Source organism: Callospermophilus lateralis, chromosome 4 (assembly GCF_048772815.1).
Source record: "Callospermophilus lateralis isolate mCalLat2 chromosome 4, mCalLat2.hap1, whole genome shotgun sequence".
NCBI lineage: Eukaryota > Metazoa > Chordata > Mammalia > Rodentia > Sciuridae > Callospermophilus > Callospermophilus lateralis.
Genome location: NC_135308.1, coordinates 17,818,145 through 17,842,099, shown reverse-complemented (window position 1 = coordinate 17,842,099; position 23,955 = coordinate 17,818,145). Strand labels below are relative to the sequence as shown.

Here is a 23,955-nt window from a genome sequence, read left to right as displayed (position 1 = left end):
ATGATAATTCTTGGTCCTATACAGTGGCCAGGAAAAAACAAATGGCTTTGGCAAAGTAGTCCCTACCTCATGGATTTTAATGTTGTGCAAATGAACTGCCTTCATTCTACAAAGATTTTTAAAACATTTTCATTAGTCAGTATTTTCAAATTTATGTCTTAGAATAGACTACAAATACAAGTAATTTAATTTAGAAAATCACACTGAAATGCATTGTTAGATTTAGCTAGAGCAAATGAAAAATTTCACAGAAACAATATTTCCATCAATTTATACTGTAGTTCAGAAATCTAGAGAGAGAGAGAGAGAGAGAGAGAGAGAGAGAGAGAGAGAGAGAGAGTTTGAGATCTTTTTTTCTATGTGGTGCTGAGGATCGAACCCCGGGCCGCACACATGCCAAGCGAGCGCGCTATCGCTTGAGCCACATCCCCAGCCCTAGTTCAGAACTCTTTTCAGAAAAATCTGGCTGTATATTTCTGAGTGAATAACAGAATTCTGTCCAATTCTTTCTATTGTTTAAGGATTTCAACAAAGGAGCAAAGGCCAGAACAACAAATAGGTACCCAAAACCCAGGAATTGTAAAGTCTAAGCCCAAAGACCAAGTATGTAGGAGGTGCTGAGATATTTGAAGCTGGTTTTGCCAACCTTAGCTGATGTTAATTTTCAAGAAAACTTGACCTCAAAACTTCATCAGTGTTTGATTTGGTGTGATAGCAATTACAGGTATACTCCTAACCTACATGTCTTCAGTGACAGGGCAGACAGAATCTCAATTGTCTTCCAGGGCAGGTTTAGAGAGAAGCTAGGCTGCTTTATGAAGGAACTCCTTTGAAGAATCAAAAAGTCTTGTCACTGATCAGTTCTGAACCTCAAGAGAGCGTTGGTTTAATTCTCAGACTAAATACCAACTGGTGTTTTTTGACATTTTCCATTTACATTTTGACTTTTTTTCCATTTACATAGTATCACTGTTAGAAAAATAAAATATTCAGAGTAACTAAACAAAGAAAACTTGATAACTACTGAATGGGCAGTGCAAAACCTTGTAAGACTGCTTGTGTGCTGTGGTGGGTCCCTGTCCCCCTTTCTACCTTGAGAAAGGGAGTGGTCTCTAATGTTTGCACCAGATGGAGAGATGTGTGTCTCCTTCACACTGAGACATGAGGACTGAATATTTGGCTCAGATCTGAGTAATCTAGGGAAAAGGCGATGGCCATTGCTGCCCCACTGGTGGCAAGGCAGAAGGGGGCTGGCCTCATCAAGGAGGAGGCAAGGTTCATCGTTTCTGAGTTCCCTATGGGAAAAGCCAATATGGTCATCTCAAAAGTAAAGCTCAAGAATCTTCATCTCTGACTAGCACCCTGATTCTGCTGCTGTGCCGATGTTCGTGACTCTGGTCCATCTTGTCCCTATCTAGTGACCCTCTAGTCACCAGGTTGTGACTAGGACTTTGAGAATCCAAAGCAGCTCTCCTGACACCCCACCCTCTAGAGATATAACACTGGTAACATCATGCACATGCCAATGTAGGCAGAAACCACACTTTGCTTTATAAAGCTGGGAAGGGAGTCAAATGCCATGTGAATTTTCAGATTACCACTTTCCCAGCACAAAATATTTTGTGTGCTGCTACTGAATTTCAATTACACAAATATTAAATCACAGTACTTTCATGACAGCTTTGTCTATCCCTCCCTACCTCCTCCTTCTATTCCTCATGGTGAGGGCTTGTATGGATCAGACATTATTACCCTATGTGCATGTACAACAAGAATCAGAAGTTATACTCCGTTTATGTATGATGTGTCAAAGTGCATTCTTGTGTCATGTATAACTAATTAGAACAAACTTAAAAAATTTAAAAAGTATTGAAACTTGTTATATAAAATATCAAACTGAATAGACAACATGTCCAGTTTATAAATACAATGATTTTGTTGTTGCAGTGTATTGAACATCAGCTGCAGTAATACAATCCCCAGGTAGAAGGCGCTGTGACATCACATTTACCTGTGCGCTGCATAGTGAATATCTGAATGGTTTCTGTAAAGCTATAATGGAAAAGGTTGATGGTCCCCTCACACTTCATTTCTCCTTAAAATGTCACTTCTAATGCCAGTTAGAGGTGATAAATTCGGAGCTTCTATTGTCTGGAACGAGAAGGAATCTTTACAAATGATTTGGTCCATCTGTGTCAGTTCCACTGATATTTTTCTATTGGAGGTTCATTGATTTTAAATAATGTGTTCCAGCCATTTTATCAAATTATTCCTTAGATAAAAGAAGACTCATTTTTAAGGGTTTTTATGGGTAGTTTTACAATTGAGGATTGACTTGGTAGGAATATTTTGTTACTGAGGGTATTCCCGTACACTGGAACATTTTAAAAATCTGAACAGTTGAATCTGCTTTTCTGTACCACCTCACCTTTTGTACTGGTCATACAGAATATTGAGGTAATTCAAGGACTATTTAGTAAACCACAAAATACTCTTACCAGATGGTAAGATTCTATGATTATACAGGTTATTCAAATCAACATTGCCATAAATAAATGCCAAAACAAGATTTTAAGAAGCAATCTTTCACAAATATGATGTGAAGTTTTGATAAAAGCCAAAGCAATGCTAAAATCTTCTCAATTGGTTGTTGGTTATTTCAAAACAGAGTGTAGATTGAAATGTGTGTTTACTTCTTAGGACATTATTAAGATTTCTCCATTATTAGAATAATACGGAAGATACAAGAGTACAGGAAGGAGTGTAAATGCTCAGTTAGCTCTGATAGACCCCTATGAAGCAGAGAATAAAGAATAATCCCTATATCCAGGAGCAAAATCTCAATGTTCCTGTAAATATCTGCTCATATTTCATTGGTGGAAAATAGCCAAAGTTCACCTATACCAACAAGGTTGGAAAGGCAGCTTTTAGCTGGGCATAATGTTGATCCTAGTAGAATTAGCCTGTAAACAAAGGAAGAAGTGAAGGAAGCCTCTCTGCCATACCTCTGCCAAAATCTACTTCTCATGAAGATGAGTTAAGTGGGGCCCAGTGTGAGTGAGCAATGTCAGTCATGTCTCAAGCTGGTGGCAGATCCAGGACTTTCTGCAACATGATGGATGCCCTCTTGCTTTTAATTAAGTCCTGCATCAAGTTCTATGTGTGTGTTGCTGGGATAGGGTCTTAACAAGTTCTAAAGATTTTGCTTTAGCAAGGGCATAGTAATATAAAGAATCTTGAATTACTAAGAGCTTTGCATATTCGTTCACAGCTAATAAAATCATAGTGATTTCATTTTCCTTTGGGAATACAGTAAGGCAAAATAAAGACATGATTCCTAACATGGAAATGAAGTGACGCTATGCATGTCAAACATCCAAGTTTATCTTGAGAGGCTACTTTTCCCACTTTGGGAAACATATCCTCACACAAGCTTCACTTCTTCACCAACCTGTAGCCTCCTAGTCTTAGAAAGCACCCCTCAACTTTTGAGGAGTGTGATTAAAGGACAATGATTGACCCAGAATTTACAACTCTTCTGGCAGCAATAAATTAAGGCCACTTTGAAAAGGGCTTTGGCAGATAGTCTTCTATGGCCTGGATGTTAAAATTTTGTTTTTCTAGAAGAGTTGTGAACAGAAACCGTTGACTCTCCCTTGCAACTATTAATCAGCCATTCAAATACCCATTAAATTCACACATTCAAGAATATAATACTAGCCAGGAACCATGGCACATGCCTGTAGTGCCAGGGACTCGGGAGGCTGAGGCAGAAGGATCTCGAGTTCAAAGGCAGCCTTAGCAAAAGCCAGGTGCTAAGCAACTCAGTGAGAACCCTGTCTCTAAATTAAAAAATTTTTTTAAAAAATAAGATTACGGATGTGGCTCAGTGGTGGAGTACCCCTGAGTTCAATCCCCAATACCCTATACCCCTGAGAAAAAGAATGAAACACTATGTAAGGTCATGTCATAATAAGAAGACAATGTTACCTGTCACTACTTGTAATCTAGTACCACAAAGAGGTGATAGGCCGAAACCTAAAAGGAAATGTTTTCTAAAACTTGTACAATATTAAAAGTATATCATTCGTATTATAGAATGCAACACAGACTAGCAAAACAAAAATGACTTAATTCACTTGAAAAATGGGAAATTATTTTTGTTTGTATTAATTAATTAATTAATCTTTATCTTTGTAGTACCAGAGATACAAACCAAGGGCCATCCTACCACTGAGTTACATCACCAGTCCTTTTTAAAAATTGTGAGACAGGGTCTCACTAAGTTTCTGAGTCTGGCCTTGAAATTGTGATCCTCCGGCCTCAGCCTTCAGAATAGCTAGAAGTACAGGCATGCGCCATGGCATCCAACATCTTTTTATTTTTTTTTTATATCTTTATCTTATTATGATTTCATGGTTCTCCAAACATGATGACTTATTTGAATAGTATAGTGTAATCTTAAATTGCAAAAATATGTTTTCCTTCCATTTGTGATCGATGTCTGGGAAATAAAAATCAAAGCCTAATTTTCTAGTTATGAACTCAGTTTTGTGTAATTTGTTTCTAATTGCAGTGGGAAAAACTACAGATGACCACAAGTGAAAGGAGAAAAATATTCTGCTCTGTCACATTCCATGTCATCGCCATCACCTGTGTGGTTTGGTCTTTGTACGTGTTGATAGACAGGACCGCGGAGGAAATCAAGCAAGGCAATGACAATGGTAAGAGCGGGTCTTTTCTCTCCTCTCCTGGATCCTAATGACTGTACCCAGATGTGGGCAGGGAAGGGTTTAGCTGTGCTGACGCACGAATAAAGCCAGTGATGGCAGTTGTGACTCCCTAGATTAACTCTGACTAGAAGGCACTAACTACAGAGGGTGCTAAGGTGAGATGAGATGTATCAAGTTCATATAAAATTTAGCAGGGAGAAACTCACAGGCGACATTTGCCACTTCAGGTTTTCCAGGAGTAGAAAAAGGATTAGCTTCTTCCCGATAGGAAAAGGCGGACAGTACTAAGAATGGAAGGATTTTAAACTGTATTCAGTCCACCCTACTCATGGCTTCTTTTTATGCATGAATAAGATGACATTCCAGTAGAGAACATGTTATAGTTTCTTAGTACTACATAATGTGATAGCATGGATTAGCACCATGGTTTAAAATTTTAATTATGCCCAATGCGATTGTGAAGATTGGTGTCAAGACTACAAAAACAGATGTTTCAAAATGTATTCTTACATTTAAAATGGATAGATCATTTCCCAGCAAAAATGGGAAGCACCGTGGCTATAAAATATCAATTGCATTCACTTCTGAAGACAGTCTGTCCTCTCTCTCACTGGGTGGTGGCTGCAGTATATGCCTAAATCGTGGCTGGTGAAACAGGGAAAAATATTCCCATGCCCCAAGTCCCGATACCATCTGAACAATTTATCCTTGTGAATTTGAAAGGAGAAATTGTTCAGATAGTATATTTTGAGTTTATAAGAGTTATGAAAAGTATTTATACGCTACCCCCCAAAATAGGAAAATTAAAGAAAGAAGAAGGTAGGATACAGTGAGAGAACAAAGAAAAAAAAGAATTTTAAAAGAGAAGGGCCTGCCTATCCCGTTCCCTTGTATTTACTCATGCAGACGTGGTCCGCTGTCTTCAGACTGTAAGGATCCACAACATGCACTGTGGATGCGCTTTATGTATTTCAAGGGAAAGGGAGGAGCAAGAGCCAGGGACAGAGCTGCAGATCCTACTGCTGTCCTTTCCCAAAAGAGTGCAAACGCTGCTAAATCAAGTGTAAAGGCCAGAAAATCAGGCAGGCCAGAGCCTCTGGTTTTGGTTTGTTTGTTCAGTATTAACTCATTTATACACTGTATCATTTATATCAAACTACTTTGTTTGCAACTACATTATACATTGTTCCAGAGATTATTGATTTTCAAATGTCATATTATATTCACATGATTAAATAAATTCCCTGAGGATGAGACCTTTCTTTCTTATTTTCTTTCTTTCTTCTTCTTATTTTTTTTCCTTAACCCCTTCCCTCTAGCCATAGGTACTGGCCCATGCCAAATTACAGAAAATGTGCCCTAAACACCGCAGTCAGGTAGTCCCATGTGGATGGGAAAGCAGACGCGTCCCCTTCTAATTTCTCCCAGTGTACTACCTTAGGACTCCTGCTTTCTAGCAACCCAGGGCAGACCTGATGTAGAGACCCTTTGTGGCTAATCTGGAGCTCAGTGTTGGAGAACCATGCATTTTCCCTAAGTCAATGTGGCCTCAGCCCTGTGCCCCTGCCTTGGCCTGGTCATAGCAGACTGCAGGCTCTTCTCCTCCGGCCACAGGTGAGGGATGGAAAGCGAAAGACTAGAATTGACAAGCAGCAGTCTCATTTCATCCCTGCTAAGACCTCCATAACCCACCCAAAAGAAACCCCTCGGGTTTATTTTAGCTGTATTTCTAAGGCATGTGAGATGTGACCATTCATCCTACAATTTCAGCTCAGCTTCAGTTTATCTCAACTTCAGCCAACAGACCTCTTCAGACCCCAAGAGACCTATTGCCCTGCCACATTTCGGTCTCTCTGCTCATCCTCCCATCCCCTGTTATTCTTACATCCTTAGCTGCCATTTCTATGCTGATAGCCTCCAGCTCCACGCATCCTCCTGCCTCCTGAACACCTCTGTTTGAAGGTCTTATAGGTGCCCCAACCTCACTGTGTCCAAACTCATGGTCAACCTCACACCTCACCCCTACACCGTGGGAGAGGCAACTCTGTACCCAGAAGCCAAATCCACATCTCAGGCTTTCATTCCTGAACTGTCCTCTTCTCCTTTATATCAATCATCAAATCCCATTTATTCTGCCTCTTATGCCCCTAGAATCTGTCCATTCGTCTCCTTCTCTATTGACACCAACCATGTACAAAAACTTCTTACCTAGACTTTCTCCAATTTTGTCCATCTTCAACTCATGCTTGGTTATATAATAACAGCAAATTTACAAAACCACAGATCAAATCAAGTCTTATCCCCATTTAACCAATACTCTTAATATATAACCCAAACTACTTATGGGACTCTGCTGCCCCCAGGACCTAGGTGTCACCAGTGAGAGTGAACATCTGTTCTGCTCCTCAAATCTACTTGCAGACCCTTGCTAAGCTTTGCCCTCTGTGAAAAACATTTCCTCCCAGCTTCCCTTGTCCAGTGCTACCACACACACAGTTAAGATTCAAATATCTCAAATACCTCCCTAACCCAGACTCAGCCTTGGCAGGTAAATATCAGTCTCTGTGGGAAACCTGGTTCAACTCTACAAATGAGGATAATTATTCCTACTACAGTGATTCTCAGAATGTGTCGCAGGTACAGAAGCGTCAACATCCCTTGGAGACACACACACACACACACACACACACACACATACACACCATTTATTCTGCCTCTTATGCCCCTAGATATATATACACAAATACACACACACACACACACACACACACACACACATATCCCATTTATTCTGCCTCTTATGCCCCTAGATATATATACACAAACACACACACACACACACACACACACACACACACACACGTGAATAAAGATTCTGACTAACCTCTCACTCTCGTAGACCACTGTATCAGGAATCCCAGGATGCAATTAGGTAAATTGTACTTTAAAAGTCTACAGGTTATTCCGGTGTCTGAGAGCCACTGCCCTGCCATGTGCTTCCAGGACCACCCCTCACTTGGCCCCACCCTGGCTCTCCATCTTCCTTGCACACTGGAATTACCTGTGGAGTTTCTACATTACCACAAAGCCTGTGGTTTATCCCCACAGATACAGACTAATCATCCCTTATGTGATTCCTGTCACACAGCTATGTTGAGAATCTGTCCCGCCGTGTGATTTACCATGTTAATGCACTTAACTATCTGAGTCCCCTCACCTGCTCAGACAGGTGGGGATATATTTGTCCCCATCACCACTTATCTCATGCTCATTGCCTCTGGGAGGTGGCAGTTGGTCCAGTCCAGTCAATGTCATAGAAGGAAGGATGAGGTGTGAATTCCTTGTACCTGAGATTTTCCCCCTTTTACTTTCCTTTTAGAATTTTCTTTGGTATTTTCTTTTCAATTTTGAGTGGTTGCTGGATCTCAGACCACTGTCTCACACTGGACTGTCCCTTAGGGCAGACACACTGTATTATACATTATATATAATTTATAGATCTTTCAGTTTCTTGAAGGCAACTAAAAATGACATCATTTTTATCTTAAGTGTTTAAAGCTTTTGAATTAGGTAGCCAGGTGTTCATCAAGAAATGGTGCCCATGGCTATCTCTACAGAGCCACATGCCAGTGGGATGGCTCCCAGGCCACATATGAAAGCCACAGTGACATGAGTAAAGAGGACCCTCTGGATTTACGTTCAAATTGTTTGAAACCTTACTTACCCATGCACACATTTAAGTGGAGTATGGGCATCTGTCTGAATCATTGTTATGTTCATCTTCCCCTGGCATTGGGACTGTGTTGATCCTGAATTTACTCTTAAAGTTATTAGAAAAAAATCAATGCATAATTTAAAGGTCAACATATTTCAAATCTATCTTGAAAAACCTTCAGAAATAATTTTAGAGGAACAATTTGTCCTTTTCAACCAAAATTGAGGTTGAATATAAAACAGCAAAAATTTTTGAGCTGTAATGACAATACTGGGAAAAAATATTCTCCATATGTTTGAGAAGGGTTATTCTTTTAGATTAAAATGCATGATGCCCCAGATGGCTCTCTCACTCCATTCTTTCATTCCCCTGTGATGACTGAAAATAAAGTAAAATAAATGAAACATATGGAACTTGAAAATTTTAACACTCTAAATCACCCTTGTTACTGACTCTAATTGGGGCAACAATTGTTCTTCCTGCCTTCTCTTTACAGGTTCTAGAAGAATTTCTCATACATTATTTGTTTGTTAAAAATGAAACACAAAACACGGACCAAAAAAAAAAAAAAAAGCAACAATTTATACTATCCATTTGGGGTATTTTCAAATTTCAGAAGAGTTTCATATACACAAAAAGATACCTTGTGGATAGGACCCAAGTGTAAACATGAAATATGTTTGTGTTTTTTATACCTTAGACACCCAATTTTGTACAGTATGTTTAGTGGGCCTGTGTTTCAACTGCAGTCCATTTACTGGGGTGGAACTTTCCACAGTGACATTGTGTTAGTTCTCAGAAAGTTTTGGATTTTGTAGCATTTTAGATTTTGGATTTTTAGATGTGGGATGCTCAACCTATGTCAATGAGACTATAGGTGCAGATCTTAAAGTTATCCCATATTTATTTAAAAATATAGACCACAAGGTTTATACTCACATAATGTGTTACTTTTATTTTCATGGCTGACTCACTTGTGAGCTTCTAAGCAACTCTGGGGCAGGGGCTCCACCTTATTCTCTGAGCACTTGGTATTAGTAGAGATTCAAACATTTTTTTTTTCTAGCTGTGGCTGACTCTAGCAGATCAGAACAACTCAAATATAACAATCACTGTCTTGGGATAATTATCTGAAGACGAGACTTCTGGTTCTGTCCTAGTCAATGACTAGCTATCTTGAACAAAATAATCATTAATCTCTCTGAAGTACAGTTTCCTCTTCTATGAAACTAAGCAAGTTAAATTTTGTGCCTTCTAAAGTTTCTTTGACTTTTTTTCAGAAATCATGCACTTTACTTTGCATCAGGTAAACTGAAATGTGTATCCATAAATAATGCATATTTATCATATATGTTTATTCATATATAGAAACAAATTAAGGAAAAGATATGTGAAACTGAGTTGTTCTTATTCAATAATTTCTCCAACTGGAGAAAAGCAACCAGGAGAAAATCAACTCACACACACACACTTCCTTATACAAACACATTTTGTGTAACACCTTTTGCATAACCTAAGCACTCGGTCAAAGATATTCCAACTTCCAGTGAGATATATGTTTTCTAAATATGCACTGTCCCTGAAGCTGTTAAATGAGGCAGTTTGTCTTTTGCTGTTTGGTGATTTAAAAAGGCTTTTAGACACACTCCAGGTGTCTCCAGTCCCATGCTCTGCTACATAAGATAAGCAGGAAACTGAGAAATCAAATTTAAATGCTAGGAGAGATCTTAAAGACCCCCAGGGTTAAGATGAAAAAATAAGAAATTCATGCTGTCTCCATCTATACTATAAATGGCCACCTGGGACCTTCTTGCTTACCCAATTGGAGTTTAAGGGAAATCAAAAGAGTAGTTATTACCGTGTCTAGCCTTTGTGCCTCCGGTGGAGAGGATGGGGACACAATATTATCACCAAGGGAAATATATTTTCCAAGAAACAATATTGCTGCAAAATAAATGAATCTGAAAGGAGCCCTCAGATACACCTCAGTTCCCAAGCTACTGTCATTTGGCTGAAAGCTTGGCATAAATATTGCCTAACAGATAACAATAAAATTATACACTCCATATGTATCTAAAGACATTTTAGTTTATTTTGAGTGAGATTTCTGAAGTATTCTCCTGAGGAACAGAACTGCAACTGGAAGGGATGCCCAGGGTCACATGATGAGGACACCTAGAGATCACTAAGTGCTAGCAGCCTGGCTAGTAGCTAACTGGACTTCTCCCTCTTAGATTCTGTAGGTTTTCATTACTTGCAGTCAAGGGGAACACCCAGAGGTCGAACATTCCAGCAAAGTTGGAAAGATCTTAGTAGTAGGCAGCTCTGCTCTTAAATCTACAGCTCAGTCAGTCAAAACCTGTAGCATTTAAATCACCCAGAAAAAGGCAATAACAACTATTCACATTTATGTAGCTGTTTGGAGGTGACAGGCCCTAATAACTCATTTAAGGCCCACTAAGAACCATAGGAGTAGATACCATGTTTACCTCCACTTTAAAATGATGTATCAGTTGGCGTTTGCTGTAAAAGAAAAAAAAAAAAAAGAATAAATAAATGAAAATCTGAAATTTCGTGACTTAAAACTTTAAGCATTTACTTCACTCCCAATTTTGCAAGTCAGTTAGGTATTTAGAGTTTGCAGAGAGCTGAGGTATCAGCCAGCAGCTACAGAGGCAAGGACAAGCCCCTTTATACATCTGCTAGTGGAAATGCTATTGACCGGGCTATGACAGGTACAACTAAGCTGTGTGTGTGTGTGTGTGTGTGTGTGTGTGTGTGTGTGTGTTAGTTATCTCTAGTGTGATGGCCCTGCCTTCTTCACATGGCAGTTGCAGTGTTTAAAAAGGCAGCAGGAGAGCAAAACCACCATATGCAAACACTTTTAAAGTTTCTGATTTTATCCTGTTTGCTACTGTCCTATAGGCCAAGGCAAGTCACATGGCAAAGCCCAGAGTCAATATGGGACTTCATACCCAAGGTACAGGGAGGCCTGTGCCAATTGGGAACTGTAATTGCAACAAGCTACCAAGGATGAAGAAACTGATACCTTAAGGAAATAGTTACCTGAGTTAGGGTAGATAAAAGCATAACCACTAAATAGCTGATTTTTAGGAATAAAAATCCATACCTTTCAGGAGTAAGTATGGATTTTTCCAACAACAACAACAACAAAAATCTTTAAAAAGTCATTAACCACACTATGGGAAATCCTATTAAGATGTGACCTGCAAAGAGACTGAAGAAAAGTCTGAATCATTTTGGGATTTGGGTATATCTTAGCTGAAAAGGAGGAGATTTAGCCAGCTAGGCGTGATGGAGCACATCTGTATTCCCATTGGCTAGGGAGGTTGAGACAGGGGGATCACAAATTGAAGACCAGTTTCAGCAACCTAAAGAGACCCTGCAGCAAAATAAAAAAATACAAAAGGGCTGGAAATGTAGCTTAATGGTAGAACACCCCTGGGTTCAACCCCAGTATTTAAAAAAGGGAAAGAAAAAGGAGGGGTTTTCTGGTAGTGATGTTGAAAAGACAGTACTATAAATAGCCCCTTGGTTGCAGTGGTCCTGTTTATAGATGATGCTTCAGTCTCAGGTTCCTGAAGGAGAAATCAATAGCACCATCCATGTCTCCTGATCCAACACCAATAAAGAATAGGATAAGGTAAATGTGTTTTTTTTTTCTGTGAAAAAAATAATTTCTAACTTTTACTTTCTCAACTCAACAATTTTTACCTTTTCTTTCAAAATCTTGGACACTCCAGGTTCTCCCACTGGGTAAGAAAAATCTTGCCCAGAATCAGACTCAAAAAGAGTCTAGAACAAGCTGTGATGTCCATCTGTTTTTCTTTGTCCACAATGCTTTTACTTTGCTCTTTAAATAAATATTTCCTTAAAAGCCATGGACTGATTTCTGTCATTCTGGCAGCTCTATGCTTTCAGAAGAAATAATGTAGCATTTTGATTCCTATAATTTGTGAAGTCTGAACATCGTATTGAAGGGTAAATGTGCAGACCATCTCAAGCCTTTCTTGGAAAAGCTATTAGCAAGTTGATTGCTTTGGGATGGTGTGTTAAAATGTTGCAGTCCTCAAGTACCTCATCACATATAGCCAATTGTTCCAAGGAAACCTGGAGGAATCTATTTTAATAATCATATTGAGACTGAGAATGTATTGCTGTTTTTTGGAGAATTAGCATGATGATATGAAATGCAAATGAACCAATTAAATTTATTATAAGAGAACATTCTTATTTCTTTGGAAAATAATGGTAGACAAAATATTTGCTCCTCCAATTTCTGTCCCATTAGTGTTTCCCATTAATGCCTGGGAAGATAGAGATGCAAAGAGAGTTTATTCCCAAACCTCCAGAAACTCCCACAGAATTCCAGTCTCAAAAGCAGGAATAGAAATGAATCCTTGTGCTCCTGAGAAGTTTCTTTCATAGAAAACAAAAATCTCGCCTACTTCATCAAAGACAAAAAGAAACAACACATTATCTCTTTAAAAGATGATCATTTGCACCCAAATTGTTTTTATATGTGGGTTGGGAGATGCTCACCACTCTAAATTCAGCCCAGGGGTTTAGTGTGAGCTTTGATTTCCCAAGAACAAATTAAGGAAGGATGTGTTGGGCAGAGGAAACTGATTCATAGCTACTTTGTGAAAGAAAGGGGAGGAATCACATAAAATTTCCCAGTACAGGCAGAAAAAATGACAGCTGATTACTCCAGGCTCAGACCTACTGGTAAATTATGGATTTGGGTCACTAGTTCCAGAAGGAGAGGAGGGGCATGAGGATAGTTCTTGAGATTGTTTACCAACAAAAGCAGAGATTCACTGACAAGAGAAGCTGTAAAATCTTCATTCATCTCTAAAATATCTACTGAGCAAGGCACTATGGAAAACAAAGACCAACCAGACAAATTCTGTATTTGTCAAGATTATAGGATATCGAGGTTAAAATGTTGCAAGAGAAAGTGGACTCATTCCACAAGTAGAGAAATAACTTGGAACTGGGACACTGGGAAAGTTCATTTTCAGCTAGGAATTACCTCTGAGTTGGGTTGTGGGGCAGGAGACATGCAGAAGTTGGGAAGCAAAATCCAAAGAAAAGAAATATCATGGAGAAAAGCTCAGGAGTGGAAAATCTCCAGGCATTTATGAGGAACAGCTGGTAGTTTGATTTAGCAAACAGAAGGGAAAGTTGGATGTAATCCATGGGGATTTCCCTAAAAATGGGAGATAAAGCACACTTCATCTCCAGTCTGTGGCTAAAAGCTTTTTAAACACAGAAACTACTGCTTAAAATAATAGCTTATAGCAAAAGTCCTTCTAAATTTGGAGAACTCCAAGATGTTTTACTTGTATACTGAATTCTCCCTGCAAATTACCTAATAAGAATCTTCAGTGATTGTCTTTTTTACCACAGGGATTTTCACCCTGAGCACTACTGACATTTTGGACTGAATATTTATTGGTGGGGGCAGGGGTGGAGGGTGGCTGTATTATGCATTGTGGGACATTCAGTCTGTGGCTTCTATTTACTAAGGATCAGTAGCACCCCAACCCAACTCCAGGTATGACAGTAAGCAATGTCTCTTGACATTCCCATATGTCCCCTAGGGGACAAAACTAGCCATGGTTGAAAACTTATAGTTGACACTGAGTTGGCATGCCAGATGATGGTTCCTCTCATGCAGATGGAGAGAACTAAGAAAGGAGCTAAAAAAGCCCTTCTGCACTCTAAACACAAGGACTCTACATAGAGAGGAATTCAACTTTTTATTTTTAACTACATTTTGATACCACTATATTCCTTAGCATTCAGTAAGAACAGCCCTCAGATCCAGCCATCTCTAAATGTGTGCTACCATTTATTTGTGAATATTAAAATTATCCCATATGCTTATTTGTCAGAATTTCTCCTAAAATCATTTATAAAGGCTTTGACTTAAAATATTTTAAATAAAAATAGCAAGTTAATTGCTATTTCTATGTAATATGCAAACCAAATTTCAATACTATCATAGGTTACAAGATCAAGATCATTGGGTCATGGTCTCCATATTAGCATTAAACAGCAGAAAAAAGAAGATGGGAGAATTGAAATAGATGGACTCTAAAGGTCTTGAACTTTGCATTTTTAGTTCATTTTTTTTTTTGCTGGAATACTAAAAATAAAAAATAAATAATTGAGCAATGTCTGTTTTTAACCTAAAAAATTTTGTATTTCATAAAGAAGTTGATCTTTTGAAATGTACAACAATAAGTAATTGCTACAAAAATAAATAAACAAATGTAGGAATATGTTTCAAGTACAGATTATGTGGTCCATTATGAAAAGTGGAGTGAAATCTTTAGATGAGGGACTGATGCTACCAGATAGGGCACAATTCAAGAAGTCTATAATAAGCACATTGGGAAATTTATGAATAAATACAAAACATTTGTATACCCCAATTTTTAAAATTTCTTCTGTTTTTCCATCCCTCAATGAAAAGGTTTCTGGAGGGTATTAGAACACATGATACAGTATCATTATTATCACTTAGATAAGACCAATGCTGTCACTCAACACATGTGATAGCAAATACATCAGCTTATAGAAATCAAACCCAGGTAGCAGACCTCCAATGTGAAAATCACTGTCCTTAAAATCAAAGATTAGCTGTGGGACAATGGAAACAGTATGTGACCAACAAAATACTGCCAAATGTCTGAGATAGTCCATTTTTGTACTCTGGAGTTTCTAAAATCAAAAGTTCTGTGGTTTTTTTTGTTTTTGTTTTTGTTTTTTGCCAATTTGTTTTCTAAAAATAGCATCTTCTGTTAAGTAAATGCATTGATAATTGATCTCTGTTCCTTTAAAAAGTTGACTGCCATTATACCTTCATTAATTTTCCAAGTAGGGAAAGACATGAAAACTCCAGTGTCTCTCCTAATTTTATATTCAGAATAATTCCATTTTACTCTAAAGTAACATTGAACCAGTTAACATTCAGAAAGTTTCTATACAAACAATTTGCAACATTTTGAGAATGTGTTTGCTTCTCCTGAGCCTCAATGGCAAAGAGATTTTGCTTTGTGTGCCAACTTCAGAGGCTGACCTAGACTGGGGTGTTAGGGACCATTAAGCTATGACAGCAATTAGGAGGATAGTGTTGCCATTAATTAGGACATGAATTTATGTTTGCCAGTCTCATGAAAGAGACTGCACTCTTCTCTCCCTGGGGTGGGTTCTGAAGAATTAGTAGATTACTGTAAAGAGGACAGACGGAAGAGCGTATGCTAAAGCATGGATCTGTGTTAGAAAATGGGATGTTTGGGAAATAGCTACACAGATAGGATTTTAGATAAAGTTTACTAAAAAAAGGCTTCGGGTGACAGAAATCAGGCTTCTGAACACAAGTATAAAACAGAGATATTTGATCACAGCAAATTTTAGGAACAAAATTGGGCATAGTTTCAAGATATGAGGTGTTTGGGTGAGATAGTTTCTATAAATACACATACATTACAACTTTCAAATACTTAAATGGTGACAAAGACATCTCACTATGAGATTTTAGTCTGTCCTAGACAGGCTTGAATTCATGGAACTAACCCTAGTGATATACATTCTTTTTATAACAAACTATTTTAGAATAAGGTTAGATTTGTAGAAAGATGTTTGGAGGAATACATTAATAAAACTATCTGGGTCTAGTTCTTTCTGCTTTGAAAGGTTACCAATTGTTGATTTTGATTTCTTTGATATAGACTTATTATTACCCATTTTCTACTTGTGTGAGCTTTGACAAATGATATTTTGAAGTGTTATTTCCACTGGGATCAAGGATATGTTCAGGATGCTGACACCATGAGTTGGTTAAATCAAAAGGAAGTCCTTGCAAATCAGAAGTTAGAGAAAACATTTATCTTTGCTAGCCATGAAGGTTTGAATAAATTCTTTTGAATATATTTGATCCATTGCAAAATTAAGTTTCAGATTTGATACTGAAAGAAGCATAAAAATTCATTTTAGGTCAACAGTGCTAAACAGAGCCACAAATGAATAAAACATCAACAATAGTGAGAGGTTTTTTATGTCAGTAACAGAACTTTTAAATTCAGAGAGCATTTCTTCCAAAATTTCCAAAAGAGTTAGAGGCAAACATTTTAAGAAAAAAAAAAATGTTGGAAAGGTTGAAATGAGTCCAGACTTCAGAAAGACTATTTTGCCAAATGACAAATACAACAGGTATTTAAAAGAAAATATGGAAAAACAGAAAAAGTAAGAATTTAAAAATATGAAAAAGTTACTATGATTATTAAGTTTGCATTAGCTTTTTTTCACAGGGGAAAACTAAAATCTTATCACATGATTATCATGTCTGTAAGAGTTTGACAATACTTGCAATATTAACTATGTAAACGTCAAGAATAACATTGTCTTTGCTGTGGAGTCTGGGAATACAAATGTTCCATATTTCATATTTGGGACCAGGAATTGACAGGACACCCTGTTACTTCTAGATAATCTTAGGATATAAAGTGCTTCGTTGTGATAGAAAAGAGGTACTGTCCATTTTGCTTTCAGAAGCATAAAGCGAATGTCACTATTAACAAAAGGTAGAAATCTCATTCACTTTTATAAAAACATGGAACCATAGACTTGCTGTGGTTTCTATCTACTTTTACTGTTCTTCTCTACAGAGCCACACTTTCACTTGACTATTTTTCACATATAGCAAATATGTCCCCCACACCATCCTGGTGTGGCCATACACTCACTGTTGTAAAAACTGTTTCTTTGTGAAAGAAAGCTTGTATCTAGTAACGGTATGGGAAATTAGAAGAAAATACACATATCTAGGATTTTTTTTTTTTTTGGTACTGGGAACTAAACCCAGAGACACAGACCACTGAGCTATCTTCCTAGCACCCGCTCCCCAACCTTTTATGGCTGGGGGGGGGGGGTCACTAAATTACTGGGACTGGGTTCAAACTTGTGACCCTCCTGCTTTAACCTCCTGGGTCCCTGGATAACAGATGTGTGCCACCACATCCAAGCTATGGTTCTTTGTGACAAAATATAAAAATTTATGAAACAAGCAACGAAAACCTTAAGTCCTTTGCATGACTGTCCTCAGAAATTCTGTCTCTTTAGTGAGAAGGATATGGCAGGCTTCTCTCACAGGGAATGCATGTAGGGAGATTAGTCTGCATAAGCCTACACATATACCCATTATTTCACCTTCTTAGAAGGATTTAAACTCTGATCCTTTCAGTGTGTTCATGATCCTTCCTTTAAGATTTAGCTATAAGGTATAAACATCAAAGTGCCCAATGTCTAACACAGTATCTGATGATTAGAGCAGATATTAGATGCAAAAGGTCACTGCAACAATAGGTGAGAAAATTTCTTCATATGCAATTTTAGCTGTATATTTAGAATATTTGAAAGCAATTAAGCCAATTAGGTTACAAATCTTCCTAGTTGTTAAAAATATTTCTATTAACATAATTTAGCAAGTAGGTCTGGTCTTCTGAAGGGGGCCAAAGGAAAAAATACCCAAAACCATTAATGACAACTTGGTGATAACATTCTCTTTTTATTTCAAAGGTGTCCTTGAATGGCCATTTTGGACAAAACTGGTTGTGGTGGCCATTGGCTTCACAGGAGGTCTCGTCTTCATGTATGTACAGTGTAAAGTCTATGTCCAATTGTGGCGCAGGCTGAAGGCCTACAACCGTGTGATCTTTGTGCAAAATTGCCCAGACACTGCCAATAAGCTGGAGAAGAACTTCTCGTGTAACGTAAACACGGACACAAAGGAGGCTGTGGTGGTGCCAGTATCACAAACGGGTACAAATTCACTGCCGTCTGCAGAGAGCGGTCCCCCAGAAGTCATACCAGTTTGACGGAACCAGTTGATAGTTCCTTCTCAGAAGACCGTCTTTCTAGTCTCAGCCACTACAATTGACTGAAGTGATCCTGCATTACTCACTTCCTTTATCGGCTCCTTGCTCCTACTGACTCATTTTTCCTTACTTTGCTCAAAAAGGACAGAAGGAAAAAACATCAAATGAGCAGGACACCAGGAAGCGAGCCTGAAGTGTGATATGGAAATGTGAAGATGGCTAGAGAATGACTTCTAAGACAATACAGAACTGTTGGTACCGGAGTGCTTTTAGGCAATGACAAATTAAATGGACACATGATACTCTTCCTAGTAGCAGGGGAAAAGTTCAAGAATATAGACTTGACTTGTAACATGTGTTTCTTCTAAGGGTCTTGTAATGTTAGCTATCTCATCTGGATAAACACATCTGGTTTTAAGCCTGAAATTGTCTGCATTATTCCTGTCATACTGGAAGCAAACTTGGAGGATGCATATTTTGATATTCTTTGACAGCTGACAGATTTTTATGGCAATAGTGAAGTCTGGTTATTTTGACAGATGCATGTTATAAAAATGGATGCAATACACATTTGAAGATAGTAATACTTAGAACTATGTTTGAATCATGAACAAAAGATTTTCATAAGATTATTGGGTGAAATTAGCTCTTTTAAATGCCCACAAAAGTTGAAATCGTCTAACGGGTCCTATATTTTACCTGGCCCTTCTAATACAGTGCTGTCCAACAGAAATACAACTCGAACTACAAATGTAAGCACAAATGCAAATTTTAATTTTACAGGTAGCCCCTTTATAAAAAGTAAAATAGGTGAAATTAATTTTTATAATTTAACACCATATGCTATCAATGTAAAACATTATTGAAACAGTCATATTTTTTTATCAAGTCTTCAAAATCCAGTATGCATTTCACAACACACCTGTTTGAATGAACTAAATAGGATAGCATGGCCCTAATTAGAGACTAAGGCTCTACTTTATTTAATGGCTGAATATTTCAAAATAAAAGCTTAATTTATTCCTTTATTTTCAAGTTTCATTGAAGGGTTATGATTTTACAAAGCACTAAATTAATCAAATTAAGTGTCCTGGTTTGAAGAATTAGATGAAGTTCCATTTCTCTAAGAAAACTAAATTTTTTAAAAAAGCAATCTGCTTGTAGCAAAATTGTGAAATTAACTTCTGTTTGCTACAATGAAGCAACAATAGGGAAATAAAAATTAAGTATTTTTGTTATTAAATCAAAAGTGTTTTTCTTACTCCATATGAGTGTCAACTTGACTGATAAGTAGTTACAGCCACAAACTAGATCTTATTTTAAAAAGCTAACAGTATATTCCTTGACAGTTCAGAAGCCAAAACATTCAACAGATTCTATGGTAAGTAATAAATTGAGTTGTTTAGGTTTGACAGTTGATTATTGCATTCTTTAAATACTCATATAAAACTGAAGTGTGAATGATATTGCAGAGAGCTAGATTAATAATTACAAGCATAGTGACCTGTCAAAGAAAGATGGCCTAGTAAAAAAGTGATTTTTATTAGCTGTCATATTTATTATTGTGAAAAGGCAGAGAAGGCCATAAGAACCAAAGCATGGGTATCACATTGCACAAATCTGGGTATCACATCAATGCACTTTGTAATTATCAGTGTGCTTGTTCTTCACAGATTATCAAAGGAAAAAAATAACCTTTTAAAAAGAGGAGAAAGTATGGATATTAGTAGTGGCTGATGTGGAGTCCAAATAGCCACATTCCTAGAAATAAAGAAAAGGTAAACAATGTTGATTTTGTGTGTGTGGCATGTGTGTATTCATGTATATATGTGAGAAAAATGTTAAGGTATTCAGTCAGGAAACAAAAGGTTTAAGACTCATCTTTCTTAAAACTTTTAGGGGATGGAGTAAAGGCACAAGGAAAACAAAGTGGAGGTTATTAAACTGGACCAAAACTACAGCAGGAATGACTTCAGAGAACCTTAAACAAACTAAACTTTGTATTAACTTCCCCTATAAAGTTTGAAGATAAATGTACTAAAAATAACAAAGCTTGGGTGATTTAATCATAGCACCACACCCAAAGAATTAACCTTGATCGTATTTTCCTGTTAATTTGCTTAATCCATTTCTCTATGGTTTAGCAAGGGCAATATGTTGCTTGCAAATATTTCATGGGAGAAAATCTCATCTCTAGCAAACAAAGAAATATTGATTCCTCTTTTGTTTGCTCTGAAAAAAAAAAAAAGCATTATTTACCTTAATTACCAGGGAAAATACTGTTTTAAATCCAAAATACATAAGAGTATATCTTTGCACAGTGGGAGACTGGCTAAAATAAAACCTTACTTATCAAAGGCTACATTTAACACTAAGAAACATTTCTAAAAAGCTAAGACAAGCTTTGCTGTATTAGTGATAAAAGATGAAATAGTTTTAAAACTGTGCCCAAAGTCTCAAAATTAACTTTCTTAGGTTTTGATTTTATTGAAATGAGAAAATAATAAAGCTCCCTAACGGGATAAAAGTCAACATTTAATTCTGTTATTCTTCTGACCTTTCAAAATCCTAACCTGAATTTCATTTTAAAAAATTCATTGCAGAAAAGTTTCATTAAAAAGCTTTCCTGCAATGGATGTTTGCGGTTCACCTGATTTGGAACAACTACATTCACTTAAAACCTAATGTTGATTCATTTACATTCCATGGCAATGGTACCTTTTTCCTTTCATCACTGAAAATATTTGGCTTTGTGGCAGTGCTTTTTGGTGAACTGATTTATCTCTCAAAAAGAAAAAATGAGCTATGGAATGACAATTTTTTGAGGCATGTTTACCTGCTCATGTCAGAAACAAAATGGAATTCAAGCAAAGAACGGAAATTGAAGAATGAACCTACAGCTGTTTAAAACTTTGGCTTTTTATAATTATGACCCAAATTTGTGATATTGCCAATACCATGAACTACAAACATTGAGGCTACTGCCCCCCCCTTCCCCAGTACCAGGGATTGAACTCAGGGGCATATTCGACCACTGAGCCACATCAGCCGTATTTTGTATTTTATTTAGAATCAGCGTCTAACTGAGTGTTTAGCACCTCACCCAGCATTTCTGAGATTGGCTTTGAACTCTGGATCCTACTGTCTTGCCTCCTGAGCCACTGGGATTATTGGCATGTGCCACCCTGCCTGTTGAGGCTGTTAATTTCTTAACTAAAGAACTGTCACCTTCATTGTATAGGATTAAAGATTAAAGCAGTAAAGAAATGAAATTCCAACTTTTAAAAAGTGAAGCCCAAAAGGCAATTAAGTTTAGGAACAAAACCAAACAAGACAAGATTTCTTTTAACAAAATTAAAATATAAGTGATCCCAAGGATGTGGGACAGCAATGCAGAAATTGAAGGAATCTTTCTCAAAATGCCCTAGCATTACATCTCAGTAGGAGCTGCTGTTACATGTAATTATGGTCCTAGAAAGATGGCCTTGATTGTACTTCTTGTTTTACAAAAGGTCCTTTGGTACTCTTAAAACATCTATTCTTTGGCTGGAAAATTAGCTCATTAGCTCAATGACATCATTAAGAGAAATTATAATGGAAATGGTCATGGGGCAGGAAGGCCATTCCATCCGCTAGATTTAATTTATCTTTCCTTGCCTTGACAACGATTTTTCTGGAACAAAGTAGAGGTCTTAAAATTTATTATCATTATTATTGTAGTTATTATATAATAACTGTGTAAGGATTACATTTTAATTAAGAAAGATGAAAACTGTTTCTTTCCTCAAATCAGCCCAATGGTGCTATTTTACATATCAAGAGTTGAAAGGAAGTACTGTTATTTTGGGCTGCAGTGTTTCCTCCACATCTAAAGAAAGCCCACCTTGAAATTGGATATTGCATTGAAACAAAGAAGAAAAATTATTTTAACTGTGTGCAATTTTTGAGATTGGGCATTTGTACTTTTTTTAGTTTTACCTAATTCTCTTTCATTAACAATATACTGTTTGTGAATAATGTGTGCTAAGACAAACTAAGAAAAAGAAAATAAAGATCTGTGAAAGACTTTGTATATTAAACAAGTGATTCCAATTTTGATTGTAGCTTCTATACTTTTTGCCTAACATACTGGGATCTATATAGATTTCTATTTCCAACACTCAAAACCATTCAATTTTCAAAATTGTGGTGTTGTTACAATGCTCTGTGTTTTTAGGCAGGGTCTAGATATAATCATTTTAAAACAAATTATACTGACAAACCTTAGACATCGTAGGAAAATAAAAAGGTGCATTAACCAATAAAAATATAGAGACTTTCAAAACATTTTTTTTAAATGTAAAAAATATCACAATGTAATCTGTAGGATTTTCCCATGACTAAGATTTAGATAAAGACTATATTTTCAGAGATTTGAGTGGATTCAGATATTCTGTGGCTAAAGAACAGTAAGCCAAAGACATTGGAATGTAATCCTGGGGTGGAGATTTGATAATAGCAAAGAAAATGTCTCTTTCTAAAGCCTCAATTTAGATGCCTGAATTCAGGGTAAATAGCTATCTTGGCCTAATGCCTCTATAGGACTTTCTACTTGGACAGAACTAATACAGAAGTATGAGTTCCCAAACTGGATATCTGAACTCATGGGCTTCCCCCACCACCCAGAATTACAGCAGACACACCCAGATCACTAACCACTGTCATTGTGTTTCAACTAATGATCCTAACCTGTGTGATGGCACAGGGATTTTCAAGGAATAGCAAGGGTGTGAAGATAGAGATACTTGAGCAGGTAGATGTAACCTTTAGGTTCAGACCTCAAGGATGAGAAAACAAGATTGAACTCTGGATCCTACTGTCTCAGCCTCCTGAGCCACTGGGATTACTGGCATGTGCCACTAATGCAGCCAGAGGGAACAAGGATTGAAGTCCTGAGTGGGAAATGTTAAGCAAGATGGACAGATTCACACAGTAAGGAAACAAGCTCTCACTAGAAAATTTAATTACAAAGCTGGTAAAAGATGGACAAAGGTACCATCTCTCTATACTTGTCCCACAGGAGGACACAGACAGAAAAGGAGCCAGATGACATGATAATCAACATAAGGGTAGGGCGTCCCCTTCCCTGCTGCAGTTAAGTACTTTTATAGCCTGCAGCTGTACTCCAAAGGGACTTGAGATGGAAATTCTCAAGCTTCCACAGAACCCAGAAGATGAGGCCAAACTATATCCTCTGGCTATGGACTGTGGAAGCTCTCTTATAAAGATCATAGGACATTCTTTCAAGGTGAAAGTCAGCTGTAACAAAGCCTAGCCTAAGAGGAATAAGTGGATACATGTGAAGTCATCAGGGTGCCAGCAAAGGAGCAGAGATGGTGGCAGGAAGGTCAGTTAGGAAGTCATTGCCTGTATTACAGCAAGTCATAGGGGAGAGAGCCAGACATGAACCAATTTGACTTTAATTTTGGAAATAGAACCAATAATACTTGCTAATTAAATAAGATCACAGGAGGACATAGCAGAGAAAGGGAAGAATCAAGGAAGACTTACAGAAAGATTTCTGGATTGAAAATTAAAGGAGAAAAAAATTTTTGAAGTG

General features: G+C 37.4%; 1 protein-coding gene across 5 annotated transcripts in view; it reads left to right on the top strand.

Annotated features, from left to right (window-relative positions):
- Window positions 1–19,177, top strand: part of Marchf1 (membrane associated ring-CH-type finger 1) — a 409,990-nt gene extending 390,813 nt beyond the window's left edge. For 3 of the 5 annotated variants that reach the window (XM_076853639.1, XM_076853642.1, XM_076853638.1), the window contains exons 6-7: window positions 4,577–4,724; window positions 18,058–19,177. In XM_076853639.1, coding sequence (XP_076709754.1) covers window positions 4,577–4,724; window positions 18,058–18,356 — 447 coding nt within the window. In that variant the 3' untranslated portion in view covers window positions 18,357–19,177. The remainder of the gene's footprint in view (window positions 1–4,576; window positions 4,725–18,057) is intronic. The other 2 variants (XM_076853641.1, XM_076853640.1) reach the window with 1 other exon arrangement.
- The last annotated feature ends 4,778 nt before the right edge of the window (window positions 19,178–23,955 follow it).